The sequence below is a fragment of the Drosophila miranda genome, chromosome XL, assembly GCF_003369915.1.
Source record: "Drosophila miranda strain MSH22 chromosome XL, D.miranda_PacBio2.1, whole genome shotgun sequence".
NCBI lineage: Eukaryota > Metazoa > Arthropoda > Insecta > Diptera > Drosophilidae > Drosophila > Drosophila miranda.
In genome coordinates this window covers 14,731,007-14,748,026 of record NC_046673.1, presented here as the reverse complement: position 1 = coordinate 14,748,026, position 17,020 = coordinate 14,731,007, and the positions used below count along the sequence as shown (strand labels likewise).

At 44.6% G+C, this 17,020-nt stretch overlaps 3 protein-coding genes and 1 long non-coding RNA gene across 5 annotated transcripts; 3 read left to right on the top strand and 1 right to left on the bottom strand.

Moving 5' to 3' along the window:
* The first annotated feature begins 1,465 nt into the window (after window positions 1-1,465).
* Window positions 1,466-6,433, top strand: LOC108163811 (dynein regulatory complex subunit 4). Its single transcript, XM_017299304.2, has 5 exons — window positions 1,466-1,745; window positions 3,335-3,377; window positions 4,506-4,670; window positions 4,730-5,033; window positions 5,093-6,433. Exons 1-5 carry the CDS (start codon window positions 1,743-1,745, stop codon window positions 6,015-6,017), a joined length of 1,440 nt encoding a protein of 479 aa, XP_017154793.1. The 5' UTR covers window positions 1,466-1,742; the 3' UTR covers window positions 6,018-6,433.
* Window positions 6,434-7,357: 924 nt separating this feature from the next.
* On the bottom strand, window positions 7,358-12,227 carry LOC108163820. 2 transcript variants are annotated; one of them, XM_017299310.2, is made up of 10 exons: window positions 11,870-12,227; window positions 11,693-11,770; window positions 11,465-11,629; window positions 11,338-11,397; window positions 11,180-11,248; window positions 10,137-11,110; window positions 9,913-10,039; window positions 9,662-9,855; window positions 9,419-9,597; window positions 7,358-9,367 (listed from the first exon to the last, which is right to left on the bottom strand). In XM_017299310.2, the coding sequence occupies exons 1-10, from the start codon at window positions 11,916-11,918 to the stop codon at window positions 9,226-9,228; spliced, it is 2,037 nt and encodes a 678-aa protein (XP_017154799.1). In that variant the 5' UTR covers window positions 11,919-12,227; the 3' UTR covers window positions 7,358-9,225. The 2 variants fall into 2 exon arrangements, with proteins under 2 accessions (XP_017154799.1, XP_017154806.1); XM_017299317.2 differs by having other exon boundaries at window positions 11,338-11,394.
* Window positions 12,228-12,694: 467 nt separating this feature from the next.
* Window positions 12,695-13,724, top strand: LOC117187086. The gene is made up of 2 exons (XM_033388950.1): window positions 12,695-13,057; window positions 13,120-13,724. Exons 1-2 carry the CDS (start codon window positions 12,872-12,874, stop codon window positions 13,603-13,605), a joined length of 672 nt encoding a protein of 223 aa, XP_033244841.1. The 5' UTR covers window positions 12,695-12,871; the 3' UTR covers window positions 13,606-13,724.
* A 492-nt stretch (window positions 13,725-14,216) lies between these two features.
* Window positions 14,217-15,819, top strand: LOC117187010. The gene is made up of 2 exons (XR_004471820.1): window positions 14,217-15,392; window positions 15,449-15,819. It is a non-coding gene; the product is annotated as an uncharacterized LOC117187010 (long non-coding RNA).
* The last annotated feature ends 1,201 nt before the right edge of the window (window positions 15,820-17,020 follow it).

Here is a 17,020-nt window from a genome sequence, read left to right as displayed (position 1 = left end):
AGAACACAATTCATTAGAAAAATATTGTATTTTCTGTAAGTGAAAATTTCTCTTTAAAGAGGACAGCCATGGCACAAGACACACCTCGACCTCGATAAGCAAATTTTCTAATCATATTTTAAATACTTTCAGTTTCAATCACGACGCCTTCCCCACTACCACTACCCCTTTCACTCTTTTTCGTTCCCTCCCGCGACCCTTGACAGCCGTTACGGAGCTCAATGGGGCATGACCGACCGCAGCCGTTGGCCAGAATCAAAATGAAACAGAAATTATGCGAGGGCGGCTCAAAACAAGGACTGAAAACGGGACCGAAAGGACACCCGGAAAGGGTTGAAGTTAGCCGCTGAAGCGTCTTCGCGTATCAAAAATTGACTTTTAATGAAAACAATTGAAAATTCTCGGCGTCTATGCCGAAGCCACGGGGTTCTCCGTTTAGGGGAATGCGCTCCAGCAACAGCAACAGCAACAGCTCCAGCAGACTGCCTCCACTGCTTGACTGCTCAACTGCTCAACTGCTGACTGCGGTTATTAATTTCAATTAAAGCATTTAACCAGGGAGCCCAGAAAATCAGCAATATGCCAACACCCCCAACTGCGTACACTCCACACTTTTGGGCTTCTGTTTACACAGCCCCAGTCCCTGCCCGCAGGCAGTCCCCACTTGGGCCTTACACATTAATTAGGCCGGAGAAATTTTCGGAATGAAATTTAACCCTAAATAGGTGCCCAAACGGAAGGTGCCACACAGTCGGGATCGTTTGACGAAAATGTTGAAGAGTCGAGTTTTCAAAGCCGTTTGTTGCTTTGATATAGAGAGAGAGAGGGAGCACAGATTTCCAGTCTCCTGATTATATCTTATTTCACAAAATCATCAAATTAACCAGTCAACGGCAGACTGCAATGCCAGAGCGCATTTAAAGTCCGAAAAATGAACAAACAAACAAACAAATTCACATGGAGAGCAAGGGAGGAACATAAGAATAGCAGGGGTAGCAGGGCGGGTGGTGACCCTCCTCCCTAGAAAGCAGCTTGTTTAAGCTGCAGACGGCAACTGGCTCCGGAATACGACGGCAGCGATAAGAGAGTCTGGTCTGGCCAGGTCTGGAGCTGTTCTCCGGAGTCGCAGTCAGAGTAGGGGCGACAGTAGACTGGTATCGGTATGCAGAGTGCTGGGTGGAGGCCAATGGATTGTCGGGGTCACCACCATTCACCGTTCGTTGTTTTCAATTTCTAGTTTCAGAGCAATGCTCTCCCTTGCAAATCGCTTGGTCCTTTGCCGTCCGATATTTGGGAATACCTCCGAACATTGATAAGAGTGCCATCCCAAAGTGCATTTACAGAACAACTCTCGAAAAACACATTTAAACAATTCATTTACTCAAAGATGAAAGCTGCCTATAATCACAAGATCTTCAAATAATAAAATCATATGACATGAGAACAACAAAAGCTAGAGAGCCAAGCGAGAATTGTCAAAAGTAATAAAACAATTTGTTTCGAACACCGACTCCAAATAATTCATAAGGCTAAGAACTTATCATATCTATAGCACAGTGTCCTTTCTGGTTACCTGGCAGCACACACACCCTCTTATACAAAGCACGTGCTGGGCAACCCCGTTTTATCGATACGTTTATTTTGTTATTTGGAGAGTATTGCAGGCAGTTGCAGTGGACACAGCAGAACAGGCCCAGTGAAAGAGACGTCTTAGGTGAAGCAGCAGCAGAAGAAACAGCAAAATGGTAAGTGTTTAACAGGCAGATCTTTCAATTCGATTCGCGAACAGTAAATCGAGGAAGGGCTGTTGTATAAATCAGTTCAATACAGAAAGCAATGAATTTTTGGTTATTTAAGCTTCAGACAACAAATGCAAAAAGCAATGGGAACGTAAACAAACCATGAAGCTGCTCTTCGTTCCCAACTATTCGTATCTCCCTCTCCCTTTGCTCTATCATCACAGCAACAAAAAGGATCAGCAGAAAGGATCATCAAAAAGCAAGCTGTGGGCAAGCAGCAATCAGCTGTGCTTACTGTTTCTGCCTCCTCGTGTAATAAGCACTGGACAAGTGCAAGCAGTGCAGTTGCTCCTTGTCTACCATTCCACTACTTCGGCCTCTTCTGGCGTCTGTGATAAGGCCATCGACGATGGAGAGCTCCTTTCAGTTTCAGTTGCGCTGTCGCTGCCACTGCCACTGCCACTGCCACTGCCACTACCGCTGCAGCGCATTCAATTTTTCATGCCACGCCAGGCTGTTGCTGCAGACGCAGACACATACAAAATGCATACTGTATATGCATTTGTGGGTGTATATTTATTACAGCCCCAGAGTCCGCCGGCCCCATCCGCCGTTGCGTCTCAGTTGAATCTCAGCTCAGACCCCGACTCTGCCTCCAGGCAGAGGCCCCACCAGCATGCACTCGTTTGTTGTCTATTTTCGATCATTTGTTTATACGTATATACATATAGCCGCTGCTGTACATGTACTTGTGTATTTATATACATATACTTTACGCCTTTGGGCCAACGACGAGCAGGACGACCAGCAGGAGGACCAGCAGGAGGATGTAGTAGGGACAGAGAGCGGTGGACAGCGCGGTCGCAGCGCAGGCGGCTTCGAAAATTTTTGAATAATTTGCAGCCATAAAATATGCAATAAGCCAACAGCCAACAGCTGTTGCAAAATTGTTTTGAAAGCCGCGCCATCACATTATTTAAAGCGACGCCGCCGCCGTCTCTCTCTCTACAGTCGCGCGCTCGGTTCGGTTCGCCTTTGCCTTGGCAGAGACAGAGACAGAGTGGAGTGGAGGGGAAGTGGCAGAGTATTTCTCCAGTGGAGGAGAGAGAGAATCGAATTAAATGTTGTTAAAGGATTTAAAGTGCGAAAAATAGTTGCCACACGGAAGAACAGGCAGCAGTAGAGTCGCAGCACCAGACGACAATTGTGCACCACGCCAGCAGCACGCAGCACCCACCCCCAACGCCGCAGGGAGCCCCGCAATAGAATTTGCATTGACAAATGTGGAGGATAGGGGAAGATATAAGGCCAAGAAGCTCCCAAAGTCAACGTCGACCTCCTGTGGCTCCTGCGCTTTGAAAAGCAGTGCACAGCATCATTCGATAAGTAGATCAGTAGAAAAGCGCTTTTGGCAAGCAGTCCATTGAAATGTTTCAAAAGCAGTTCAGCAAGCAGAATAATCTTCAAAATTGGTGATTTCTCTTAACAATTACATACTTACCTTTTCCTTCGATTTTTCTTCATATATTTACAATATTTATTTATTTAATGAAATTTTATTTAACTACAAATGTACATTATTTTCTTAATTACAGCCGCCAAAGGGGAAAAAGGGCAAAAAGGGCAAGAAGATGCCGGGTAAGTGATCAATTAATTATGTGATAGAAGACGCAAATCCATAAAAACGCATAAGACTTAATCGAGGTATTATTAATCGACATCCAATCGACATATCCGCCAAGTACACCTTCAGACTATCAGAAGAATGTCCGATCTTTACTTTATTTCAGGGATATGCATAATTGTCCTTCCCTTTTATTAACTATATATGTACATATCTATCTATTTATGTACAGTCTGCAGATTCCTGTGTGGCATTGGAAGAACATAATAGATCTCCTGAGGCAGTTGCCAACCCAATAGTTCCGTGCTCTTCAAATATTTCCACTCAAAAGCTCTTTAAGTCTCCGCCCATAAAGACAGCCAGCCTCCCATAAAGAGAGACAGCTCCAACAGGCAGCAGGCGAGGCAACGAGGTCTGCCTGGCAATTCATTTTCGGAACATTAATGGCTGTACAGGGTGCTGCAGGTCGGAGAAGGGTACGAGTACGAGTAGGGGTACGGTACGAGGCCGAGGCCGAGGCCGAGGCAGGATGGAATGGAATGGTGGACATTGGTCATTCAGGGCAATTTAAAAAGGCCAAGCAAAACAATTAGTAAATAACGATAATCTGCGTGAGGAGAGGCGAGAGCAGGAGCAGTAGCAGGACATGTCCGATGCACAGTGTAATTGCCCAAGCACAGGCCCAGTACGCAGTGCAACCAAAAAAATTCCAAAGGGAAAAACTGTCCACTTAATTTCCACGAGTGAGAGCACACACTGCACTCTGCCTTCACCGTCCACCGTCTCCTCTCCTCTCCGTTGGACATCTAACGCACATAATTGTTTCTATGCCTGGCTTCCAGTGCTAGTCCTGTTCCTGTTCCTGCTCCTAGTCCGAGTCTTCGTCCTCGTCCGAGTCCTGGCACCAGCCGGCCAACGATGCCAATTACAGAAAACAATTACAACCCAGTCTGCACGGGTCCGGGTCTGGGTCCGGGCCACATATGCGGGCAGGCACTGGGCAAACCGGCAGACAGGGGAGCGCGTGCCGTTCTCATTAAATTGTCATAAAGATGGGCTTGGGCACCCAAAATATGCGGTTAAACTAACTTCCACCAACTTTCGTTCCTCTCTCTCTCTCTCTCTCTCTCTCTAAACCGCAGTGCTCATCGATGGCGTGGACACGTCGGCGATGACACGCGACCAGCTGGAGGCGTTTTCCCTGCGCCTAAAGGCCGAGATGGATCGCGAGCGGGAGGAGCGAAACTACTTCCAGCTGGAGAGGGACAAGATTCGCACCTTCTGGGAGATCACACGCCAGCAGTTGGGTGAGTCGATATGCGGTAGCCCGCTCCCCAGCCAGATCTATAAGTAATCCCATGCCCAGATGAGACGCGCTATGAGCTGCAGCAGAAGGATAAGGAGATCGAGGCCACGCAGGATCTGGCGGACATCGACACCAAGCATGTGATGCAGCAGATGAAGCATCTGCAGTTCGAGAACCACAACAAGCTGGGCGAGGTTCGGGCGGAGGCGATGACTCAGCTGAAACTGGCCCAGGAGCACCATATCCTGCAGGAGACCGAGCTGCAGAAGGACAAGCGCCAGCTGCGGCGTATTCTGCGCGAACGCATGGAGGTTGGAGAGATGCAGCTGCGCCAGATGGAGGCCCACTTCAACGAGAAGATACTGTGGGTGCGCTCATTCGCAGCTCCTTGATCCAGCACTGATTACTCTCTCGCGATTTCAGGGAGCAGCGGCTTGCTTTCGATCGGGAGCGGAAGGACAACGAGATGCTGCACGAGGAGAAGATGATGGAGCAGAAGTCCAAGCTGGACCTGTTCTACGGCACCCAGATGTTCGAGGTGGAGGAGCGCAAGAACCAGCAGATCAAGGACCTGCAGGACCACCACGACGGGGCCTTTAACGACATGAAGAACTACTACAACGACATCACCCTCAACAACCTGGCCCTCATCGGCAGCATGAAGGAGCAGCTGGAGCAGCTACGCAAGCAGACCGAGCGCAGCGACCGCATCGCCGCGGACACGGCCCTGGAGAACAAGCGCCTCCGAGAGCCCCTCGAGCAGGCCAACATCCAGCTGAACGAGTTCCGCCGCAAGCTGGAGTTCTACGAACGGGACAAGCAGCAGCTGAGCCGCCTCAAGAGCCGCAACACGAAGCTGGAGAAGAAGGTGAAGGGCCTGACCTGGGAGGCGGAGACCCTGATCCTTCGCAACGATTCGCTCGTGGCCGAGCGGGAGTCACTCAAGGAGCGCTTCAACGACGTCATTGTGGAGTTACAGCAGAAGACGGGCCTGAAGAATGTGCTGCTGGAGCGCAAGATTGCCGCCCTGATGCGCGAGGACGAGAAGCGCAGCATCGTGCTGCACGAGACCATAGCCACCTGCGCGCCCAATTTCGCCGACAAACTGACCAGCCTGGACGAACGGGTGGGCAGCATCATCGACGAGAAGAACAAGATCATCATCGACCTGCGCTACGAGGTGGCCAAGGCCCGGAAGGCCCACGACGATCTCCTGGAGACCTATGAGTGCAAGCTCAAGCAGTTCGGAGTGCCCACCGAAAACCTCGGCTTCACGCCCATCCGGGAACGAGATGAGAAACAGCTCTACGTATGCGGCCCTGCCGGCATCATTACGGAGAACAAGTAGAACTAGAAGGCGAATCGAGAATCGAGAATCGAGAAGAGCAGTCCACCGAAACAGAAGCAGAAGTAGAAGACTCCCCACCCCGACCAAATTAAATCGCCAGTTTGTTTCATTCAGAATTCAGAATTTATTCAAATTTAGTCTAGATTAGTGTATAAGAAGTATGTATATGTATATGCTTATAAAAAAACGTTCTGGAATAGCAAGGAGTTGAACACGTCCAGAATCCGCTTACAATCCAATACTACTCGTACTTCGATTAATATCGTACTAGATGCATAGAGAGAGAGAGAGAGATAGAGAGAGGGAGATACGTAGAGATAGAGTCGAGCCAAGTATTGCTATCTTTCAAGGACTATCAGTGTCCCTTTCTGGTGGTTGTGTGCTAACCCAATTTATACTCAATGGAACATGCCTAACAAAACATTCGGGTTCGGGTTCGGGTTCGGGTTCTTAAGTAACTCTTCAATGGAAATGATAAACCTCTTGAACCTTTTTCTCTCGACGGGGGGAGATGGAGATACGTTCTAAACATTTGTTTGCTCTTTGCTTTAGTCTAATTTTTACTATATCTTGCTTTGTTATGGATAGGTTTCTCTTTCTTTAGTTTCGTTTAGTTTTTGTCAATTGATTTATTTTTGAAATATATATCACATGATGTTTTGCTTCTTGTTGCTGTTACTACGGATTCAATTCGAGTTCAGTTTCAGTTTCAGTTTTTCAATTGATTCGATCAACAATAATTTCGCTTGTTCTCGTTTTAAATATTTAAATTTCCACCAACCGAATTGTGTTCCTTGGCTTTCAGTACTGTTTCTTTATTTTTTTATTTTTTATTTATTGTTTTAAATCCTCCTTTCAACGGTTCAACTTTTCTTTCAACGGTTTTGGTGCGGAGCCAAGAGCTGATACGCTAACAAATAGTTTGTGGGGTAGCAAAGGTATTTATTTTTAGTGTAATACAAAAGTAAATTTGGCTTCGGAGCTAAATTAAAATTATATGTATGTATGTAAAATACTCTTAATACAAAACAAAAAAAAACAAACGAAAAATAAACCAAATATTTATCAATTTGGAATGCGGTTGTTCTTGTTTTCCAATTCGGACAACCACCTGTTTTAGCCGATTGGAAATGAGATTTTAAATTCGTCATATACTGTAGGAACCTGAATGAAATACATAAAAATCTAAAAACTTCAATTAGATTGTATCTTGTTTTCACATAAAATAAAAAGAAAAAAATATACCTCAGGTAGATATCTGATTCATCGTGCTATAATGTGTTACCCATTTGAAATAGTTCAAGACATGGACCAATCACACAAATCATAGACACAATTCATTCTCTTTGGGGGTAGATCTCTTTGTAAGAGTTTACAAATGTTTCTTACATCTATGTTTTTTAGTAAAAGAATATCCAAAATAAGAAATACAAAATAAAAACTACCTATGAAGACTGATTCGGAATCAATATTCAGTTTATTTTCAAAATTATTTAAAGTCTATATATGTGTGTGTGTGTTTTTGTGTGTATGTGTTCGGATCGTCTATTCTTTGATCTATCTAATTCGTGTGTGCTTAAGAGCCAGGCAGCGCGGGTTAATTGAATACATTGTAGTGTAGTTTTGCTTGATTTGTGTGTGCTGTGCCATTTTGGTGTAATTCAAATTGTTTGCTTTGTTTGTTTTTCTTAGTTTCAGTTGCAGCTTTTGTTTTCTTTCTTGTAAAGGTACTTTTCGGTTACGTTACGCTCCAGCTCCAGTAGGACACCGGTATTTCTATATTTCGAGTTCACAAACTATACAGAATGTAACTTATATATGTATGTATCCTCTTGTTATCGTTATCGTTTTAGTTTTTGTTCTAGTTCTGGATGTTTTGTAGTTTTGTGTTACATTTTTGTTTTGTTTTTGTTTTGTGTAAAGCAAAAATTAAGGCGATCACAACGGTTTACTTCACAGATGCGTGTGGAAACATTTTGATTAGAAATGTCCGTGGAAATATTTCCTATTTTTTTTTTGTTTTTGTTTTGTTTTCATTATTTTTCATGCTTGTTAGTTACAAGTTTTTCTTAACATCCAAATTGTTTTTTCTATGCTCTGTATACCAGTAAATGTAATTTTAATTTTAATTTAAGTATAATTTCGCTTAGCTAATTTTTGTTTAGTCGAATTGGTTGGCGTTTCCTCTCGTTATTGTTCTCAACTATGGGGTATCTCGGCGATTTCGCAATCTTAATAATTATACTGATTCATGGTTGTTTCTGTGAGTGTCTGTGTTGCGTGTGTGTGTGTGTGTGTATGTGTATGGCACATTGGGAGTATCTTTTTGCCTTGTACGCGTTCCGACTATTAAGCTAATGATTCATTTGATTCGATTCGACCCGAGGATATACATATACATAAACATATACATATATAGTACATATGCACGTATGTAGCTGATATTCATTATTGCTTGGACTTGGACTATTTTAAGCTAAGGCTATGTTTAGGTTTACATATGTTTTCGGTCTTTTCTTTTTGTTTATGTTTCTGATTAATGATTAATGATTAGTTTACTTGTTTTATCTTTATCTAAATGCCATAATTTGTGTTTCAGTACGTTTCGATGCCCGTATTTCGTATTTTGAAAGTCTCAACTAAAATGAAAGTTTAACTAACATTTTTTGTTTGTAAGGCAATTTGTTGTTTCGGTTTCAGTTTCAGTTTTTGTTAGTTTTTAGTTTTAGTTTCTGTGCTACATTTACGTTTTGGTGTGTGTTTGTTCTTTCTAACTTCTTTCCGCTCAGATGCTTTGGGATTGTTTTAAATCCAAATTGAATTTAGATTCGAGTTCAGTTCAGTGGATTCAGTTTGATTTCTAAAAACAAAATCATTTGCCTGAAGCACTAGCAGCAATATATCTGATATACAGTTCAAATGGTGGATACAAATCTAAAATCTAAAAAATCGAGTACTCAATACGAGCGTTACATCAGAACTAAAGTCGCTTTCTGTTTCTATGTTTCTGTGTGTCTGTGTGTGTGTTGGATGCAGGTGTGTATGAGTGTGTGTGAACTAACATTATAGCTAATATCATTATTATATGGGTGGAGGGGGGAAGGGGGGGGGGGGGGACTGTCACCCTAGCGTCATGAAAGCGAAAGAGATGGAGCACTCGTCCCTTGCGCTCTGCTCTGTAGCTCTCCTGTGGCCACACCTTTCCCTCCTAGTGGAACTTTGCGCTCGCAAAGGCGTTTATGATTTGTGGCGTGTACTCGCTCACGCCGCACAGCTCGAGCACATTCTGTTTGAGCACAGTCGAGTACTCCATGGACTTGTGGCTCTGCCGCAAGCTCACAATAATCAACCTGCAAAAAGTCGTGAGTAAATTCTCGCTTAGAGGGAGCTATCAAACTTACTTGGCATTACACTTTCGCTCCTCGCGATACTTCTCCAGGAGGGCGGCCAATCGGTTAGCGCTATTATAGGGATTTCCACGAGTGGCGCCCGGCACCACGATCAAGAATACATCATATGTGTTATTATCCTTCAGAGCGCTGATCATTACTTCTGCGAGCACCTGCTTGGTCTTCTGAACCTGTAACACATTAGCATTGGTTAGCATTATGGCTTGCATGGCCACTGAGCAGCGTGAGCATTACCAATTGGGTTTTGCAACATTCCGTTGCCTCCACCACTGTCATTTCCTTAGTCCAGGGAAGCGCCTTGAGCTTGCCAGTTCGATCGGACCAATAGTTCACTTTACTGCTGTTGGTGTCGGTCTTATAAAAGCCGAAAGCGAGAGCCACAAGCGCATCCAGATAATTAATCGACCGATGGCGGCCATTAAGGCATTCTACAATAAGATTTTATCAGTTCTACATTTTCGGAAGGATTCGATTAGAGCACTTACTGCCTAAGTACAACTTTTCCAGATTTAAGGTTATGTGCAGCCGCTTGCCCAGGGCCTTGTTGTGTCCAAATGAGGCCGCGTAGACATTATATAAAAAGTTTGACCTCTTCGGGCTAATCGCAGATGTCTAATTGAGAGAGAGAGAGAGAGAGAGAGAGAGTGTGGTCAACCGTCAGAGAGAGGCACAGATGAGATGAGAGCACAGATGGATGATGATGACTTACCTCTCCCTTATACTTATGCAAACGCATCGTTTCCAGAAGGATGCGCAGCGGGGCTATGTTGGCCGCTTTCATCTTCGTTTTGTTGAGCAACTGCTCCTGATATTTGATGTACGAGGCATTTGCCTTTAGCTTACGGAGACGCAACACCCGCGGCGACGTCTTCAGTAGCTGCTCGTAGCTGATCATTGGGATCAGGAATTCGGCAAGCGCGGGATCGGAACGCAAATGGTCGGGCACTTGATCATACGTTAATGACAGCTCTTTCACTACCGGCAGAGCCTCCTGGGCTGTTTTGGTCTTACGCAGCTTGATAATACCCTCAATTTGTTTTTTACATTCGACAAGGGGATTGAGGAACTCCGGCCAGCTTCCCAGCTCCTTTGTGGGGGTGGACATTAGCCGCAGGGTGGCCTTAATTTCGGGAATCATTTCCACATTCAAATAATGGCAGCGACGCAGCAGATCCTTGTGAAAGGAGCAGATTTTCTCGTTCTTCGCCCACATTTGCAGCAGCATAGCCGACGATTTGTCCTGGTACCACTCCATGACCGCCTTGCGGATGGTGCGACTGAATGGAGTTTTGCGACCTTGCAATATCTGCACCTGCTTCACGAACTTCGTGAACATAAAGAGTTCCGTGTCTCTGCGCACCAGCCGAGGAAAATATTTGCGCAATAGCGCCCTCTCCAGAGTATTGGTGCACGTCGACAGGTACGCGGCCAACACAAACAAAGCCTCATCGCGCCGTGGCAAGTAATCGTCGTTGTTAACCAGAACTTCGACCAGGCAGTCCGCCAGCTGCTGGGCACCAATCTCGGCACAGAGGACGAGCAGCTCGGTGAACCTCTCTTTTGTCACCTTATCGTTTGGGGAGAAAAAATAGACAGCCACTTCCGTGTTGCCGATGTAGCAGAAGCGTCGCAGCTTATCAACGGCAGTGATGTGTGTGATGGCAACGGCAGCCGCTTGCAATGCTGCAGCAGGCACAGGTAGGGAATTTAGTTTAGTGTACATTTGGACGGCATGATTGAATAGGTACTCACGTGCCACCGGGGCCTTTTCAGGATTGGCGTCGCTTTTTGGCTCCTTCATGGGCTTAGTGTTCGGTGCAGCTGCCCCAGAAAACGGAGCAGGCACATGAGAATGGAAATTATGTTTAGTTTATTGCGACGATCATTGTTCTCACCGAACAGATACTCACGTGCCATCGGTGTCTCGTCTGGCTTAGCGTCGACCTTGGGCTTCTTCATGGGTACTTCTTCTGGTACAGACAACATATTAATGGAATTTTATGTGACGACATCACTGAAAAGGTACTCGGTACTCACGTGCCAATGAGGACTCGTCTAGTTTCTGTACGGTCTTCTTGGGTTCCACCATGGTCGTTGTGGCTATCAAGCCGTTCGATGCACCGGGGGCCACTGGGGCTACAGCTGGTTTCTCTTTGGCCTTGGGCTCCCCCTTGGCCGTTATGTCTATCAAATACTCTAAAACTACTCTCACGTAAGCCATTGGTTAAGTTTAAAGTCGGGATATGAATGAAAAAGGGTACTCACGTGCCACCGGGGCGTCGTCTTCGTCTTTGGACTCTTTCATAGGCGTTGTATCCATGGAAACCAGATCCGATGCTGATGCTACTCTTCCGCAAGCGTCGCGAGGCAGCCACATGCGTGTGTGTGTGTGTCGGAATTTGATTTAGTTTGATGTCGCAGCATGAATGAAAAGATACTTACAATCCACCACGGGCTCGCTTGGGCTCTTCAAACCCTTGGCCTCCTCCATTGCTCGCGCTGCGTACGATAAACTGCGTATCAACTACTTCAGAGAGCTCGAGATGGATCCTGTGAGAATGAGGTCCAGCGAGAACAAACCACAAACGACGCACTTTGCATCCAACTATCTGCCGTAATTCGCCAACCAATAAGACTGTGCCGCCACGGAAAATACACGAGCACGTGTATTGCAAAACGCGAGTTAAGTGCGGCGGGCCAAACTACCAGGGGTTGTTAGCTATTTTATTTAACAAAGCAAGAAAAATGTGTTGTCAAAACAAAAAACAAACTATAGTCAATAATACACTCTACACGGTTACTACACATTTGCTACATAATGGAAGGAAAAAGAGGGTGTGGACAACAGCCAACACGGCCCAGAAAATGCAACTCATGCAAAGTGAAATCCACCCCATTTTCCCACTATACCTTGTAGACAACAAGCCGATTTTGTCTGCAAGGTATGTGTCCTCACACGCTAGATAATTTCAATTTGCCTGGGCTGTTTTTGCCCGTTGTCCATATCTTTTTTAATAGCCCATTCAAAATAAAGACTCATTTTTTCGTCGCAAGAGAGAGCACTTATTGATCAGGTATGCGGTCTGAGGCGCGGAAATATACCAAAAGATACCGTCTCATTTTCAAAATATTGCGTAAATATACCCTTGATTTGAGCTCGATAGCAACTTGAGTTAAACCGCCGAAAATAACACAAATAATAATAATATTAATTACTCTTGTAGGTCCATCCTATCCTTTATCTTTATTTAAACAAAAGACTACGATATCTTTCACCTTATAGGCTCTGCACACTGAGCCCATCCCGGGGGAATGGTGGGATTTTTTGACAGATGTGAAACTCCGATTCACACTGCCACCATCCACCATCCGTCAAAAACAGCTGATGCCAATAACAAGTTCATTAAATTTGCGCGGAAGATTTATTAATTCTTGGTTCTTATAATGGATGATGAAGATATAGCAATTATTTCGGCTGTGGTTCAACAGCAAAATATTTTCTTGCACCAACTAATAATGTTGCTGTCAATGAATAATGATGATGACGATGATGACTTTAACATTGACGAGGATGAGATGACCCAGATGACTGCCATAAAAACACAAAAGCCAGGAAGATTATGGTCGTTTGTGAGTACTTCTACTAACTTCAACCATAGTTTAAAGTACAAGGACATATTTTATAGTTTTAGAAGCGGTTCGGGACATTTTGGGAGAAAGATGTACCAGAAAACAAAGAGGCGTTTTTCAAAGAGAGTTTCCGAATGGAGAGGCCCTGCTTTGATATTTTAGTGAATCGGCTTGAAGTGCTGCGAAAGAAGGCCACCAACTGCCGAGCTGCAATTCCTTTGGAAAAGCGCATCGCCATTGCGCTATACACTTTGGGCTCGTCCTCTGAGTACCGAACAGTTGGCAGGCTTTTCGGTGTAGCTCCAAACAGTGTGTGTAATATCCTGAACGAGTTTTGCAGAGCACTTATCGACGAGTTTTCGAAGGAGTACATGTCGCCCAATTACCTAACTTCCGACAAAATTGATGAGTGCGTAAAGGGATTCGAGGCAATTGGGTTTCCTCAGTGCCTAGGTGCAATTGGTAGGAAATCAATAAGAACTTTTAACTGCGCTAAAATTCTTCAAGATTCTCTGGTCGCCAATGGGTTAATCATTCTCTGTCCATGATCGAAAATCAAATTCCTCGATTTTTATATTCAACTTAACAGTACTAGATAGATAGGAACCCCAGCTCTCAGCTCATAGTTTTATCCGATTGGTAAATCGATTTCCTACAAGACGGCTTACTTTAAACTCTCAGCTTTATTAGATTGTTTATATAAACTGTGCAGAGAATAAAACGTAAGTTTGTACGGAATGTTACGTCACTGTTGCTGGTAAACAGGTATCCTTTATAGGTATGGACATCTTTATACCCTATTTCATGTAATTCACAATCAAATTCTGTTTTCCAAGCTGATTTTTAACCATCATGATTTTTTGCGAAAATCGTGAAAAAATGGATGTCTTTTTTTCTGATGGCAGTCGATTGGAAGGACTCGCCCGAGCACGGAAGGACATGCCACGCCCCGATCGGCTTCCGTATTGCAGAGATATAGCGTGCAGAAGAAACCAGTATTTTAATGATTTGCCATTCTTCGGAAAGCCATATCTCAGAAAAATAGGGCCAGATCGGTGAAGGGCCAACTCTCCCAGGATCGTGAGGGTCCAGCCTGTCGAACGGCATCAAAATCTCGACTTCGAAAATGAGGCCGATTTTTGGCAATTTTAATGATGCGAAAATCGTGAAAAAGTGGATGTCCTTTTTTCTGATGGCAGTCGATTAGCAGGACTCGCCCGATCACGGAAAGACGAGCCACACCCCGATGGGCTTCCGTATTGCAGAGATAGAGCGTGCAGAAGAAACCAGTATTTTAATGATTTGCCATTCTTCGGAAGGCCATATCTCAGACAAATAGGGCCAGATCGGTGAAGGGCCAACTCTCCCAGGATCGTGAGGGTCCAGCCTGTCGAACTGCATCAAAAGCTCGACTACGAAAATGAGGCCGATTTTTGGCAATTTTAATGATGCGAAAACCATCATGATTTTTTGCGAAAATCGTGAAAAAGTGGATGTCCTTTTTTCCGATTGCAGTCTATTGGCAGGACTCGCCCGAGCACGGGAAGACATGTCACGCCGCGATCGGTCCATAAATAGTCGAGATATAGCCAAAGAAAATATGAAAAAATCGGTATTTTTGTCGCAAGTTGAGGATTGTTGTTGCACCATAACAAAAATCGGTAGAACAATTAACAACAACAAGCCAGGTTTGTATTATTGTTTTCTCCGCTATTTGTGGCCCGATCAGTATGATGGCTTGCTGTGATCGAAGAAGTGCACCCGACTTAATGGAGCCCTTATCACGGATCCAGAATATTTTTCCCAATCAAACATGATAGTATTTATCTATTTATTTTATTATTCGACAACGGAATCAGAATAATCCTTATCTAACTTATTTCTATCTTAAAATATAACAAAAAATTACAAAATCATGCATGAAATAGGAAAAAGTCTAGAATCAACCGTCTTGATGGCTCCTTTCCCCTGGCAAAACTCAAATCGCATCGCAGCTGGCAACGCACTGTGCTGACGAAAAGCCCAAAAGATGGGCCCATTGTTGCCATAGTTGGTCTGGTGGAGATTAACCACAAAGGTTGGGTGGGCTTAGGCTCCAGGCAGGCGCACTCAAGCCCATCCTACTAAGCCGGTCAGGGCAATCGATGTTAACCACTAGGAGGTTATAGACATAGATCTGAGCAGCAATGGTCCTTCCATCTTAGAGGGAGGAGATATGCACGACACGAATTCTGCGAACTTTCTGGATTAGATCCCAGGCTCTTCGGCTCTAAGCCAGGTCTGACGCCCATTCATACGCCGCCGAATCAAACGATGGGCTACAGCTTCAAAACGGGTGAGTGAATCAGTGTACAAATGTGGACATATTTTAAAATATATCTTGATTCACAGAGGGCTTATGTACCCTTCGCTTTGCCTCAAACCGAGTCGTATCTGACTTTCCCCGCCAAAAGGAGTCCTATCCAAGCATTGCCGAGGCGTATTCGAGATAGACCGAGTCCAATCCCAGCCAGACAGAATCGTATCCCAGCAGGACAGATGCGCACCCCTGCAAGATCCGAACGTAAGAAGCCATCGTCATCCTTCGAACTGGCCATCGACAACAAGGACTTTGACTATGAAAACCAAGGGAGAGGCTACGCGAGCTACTAGATATTATATAGATATCGTTGTTCTTAGGTTTAAGATAGATACAAATGTTTTCCACTTGTTTATTTATTTGTACTAAGCTAAGTTTTGATCAATAAAGTTATTGAAAATCATCCTTGCTGTTTTCTGTATTGGGGAAACCATACCGATTACAAAAAGGCGTGGCACGCCCAGATCGGTTCACAAACAGCGGAAAAAACTAAATTTTTTCCATTGGGGAAAAGGTCCTTGATCCTTGATAAGGACTTTATCAAATCAGGAACATTTTTCCAATCCCAGGAAGCCATCGCACGCCCAGATCAACCCACAAACAGCCCAGAAATCTAAATATGTATATTTGGGGTTGTTGAAGTCCTTGCCGAAGGATCAAGGAAATTTTTCTGATCACGGTGGGCCATGGCACCTTCCGCTCAGGCCACAAATAAGGGAGAAAACAAGATATTTATGTCTTGAGAAGACATCCTTGATCCTTGGTCCTTGATAGGGACTGCATTAGATCAAGGATGCTCTTCTGAACTCAGGATGCCATCGCACGTCCTGATCGGGTGACAAATAATGGAGAAAACAGAACTGGCTCGTAACTGGCTTTGAAAATGTAGTTCAAGAAATCACAGATAGGGGAGCCACCGTACAAAAAAAATAAACTCGCGTAAAATGGCTGGGATACCAGGCGAACAGAAATCAGCAGAAGGTAACTGGAGCAAATGCAAAAAATATTGTGGCATACTTTTGGGGGCCCGAAAATTTAAAAAATGCAGCTACCTTCTGCTGATTTCTGTTTGCCTGGTATCCCAGCCATTTGACGCAAGTTTTCTTTTTGTGTACAGTGGCGCCCCTATCGGTGATTTCTTGAACTACATTTTCAAAGCCAGTTACGAGCCAGTTCTGTTTTCTCCATTATTTGTCACCCGATCAGGACGTGCGATGGCATCCTGAGTTCAGAAGAGCATCCTTGATCTAATGCAGTCCCTATCAAGGACCAAGGATCAAGGATATTTTCTCCAGACATAAATATCTTGTTTTCTCCCTTATTTGTGGCCTGAGCGGAAGGTGCCATGGCCCACCGTGATCAGAAAAATTTCCTTGATCCTTCGGCAAGGACTTCAACAACCCCAAATATACATATTTAGATTTCTGGGCTGTTTGTGGGTTGATCTGGGCGTGCGATGGCTTCCTGGGATTGGAAAAATGTTCCTGATTTGATAAAGTCCTTATCAAGGATCAAGGACCTTTTCCCCAATGGAAAAAATTTAGTTTTTTCCGCTGTTTGTGAACCGATCTGGGCGTGCCACGCCTTTTTGTAATCGGTATGGT

What these genes read in the sequence shown, in the direction of transcription:
- LOC108163811 (XM_017299304.2), top strand. An exon ending in AAAGGGCAAGAAGATGCCGG is followed by an intron (nt 3,378 to 4,505) that starts GTAAGTGATCAA and finishes TCTAAACCGCAG; the next exon opens with TGCTCATCGATGGCGTGGAC. An exon ending in GATCACACGCCAGCAGTTGG is followed by an intron (nt 4,671 to 4,729) that starts GTGAGTCGATAT and finishes TCCCATGCCCAG; the next exon opens with ATGAGACGCGCTATGAGCTG.
- LOC108163820 (XM_017299310.2), bottom strand. Translation starts at nt 11,918, where the DNA reads ATGGAGGAGGCCAAGGGTTTGAAGAGCCCAAGCGAGCCCGTGGTGGAT. An exon ending in AAGCGAGCCCGTGGTGGATT is followed by an intron (nt 11,771 to 11,869) that starts GTAAGTATCTTT and finishes GCGGAAGAGTAG; the next exon opens with CATCAGCATCGGATCTGGTT. An exon ending in AATGTTGCAAAACCCAATTG is followed by an intron (nt 9,598 to 9,661) that starts GTAATGCTCACG and finishes AATGTGTTACAG; the next exon opens with GTTCAGAAGACCAAGCAGGT.
- LOC117187086 (XM_033388950.1), top strand. Translation starts at nt 12,872, where the DNA reads ATGGATGATGAAGATATAGCAATTATTTCGGCTGTGGTTCAACAGCAA. An exon ending in CAGGAAGATTATGGTCGTTT is followed by an intron (nt 13,058 to 13,119) that starts GTGAGTACTTCT and finishes TTATAGTTTTAG; the next exon opens with AAGCGGTTCGGGACATTTTG.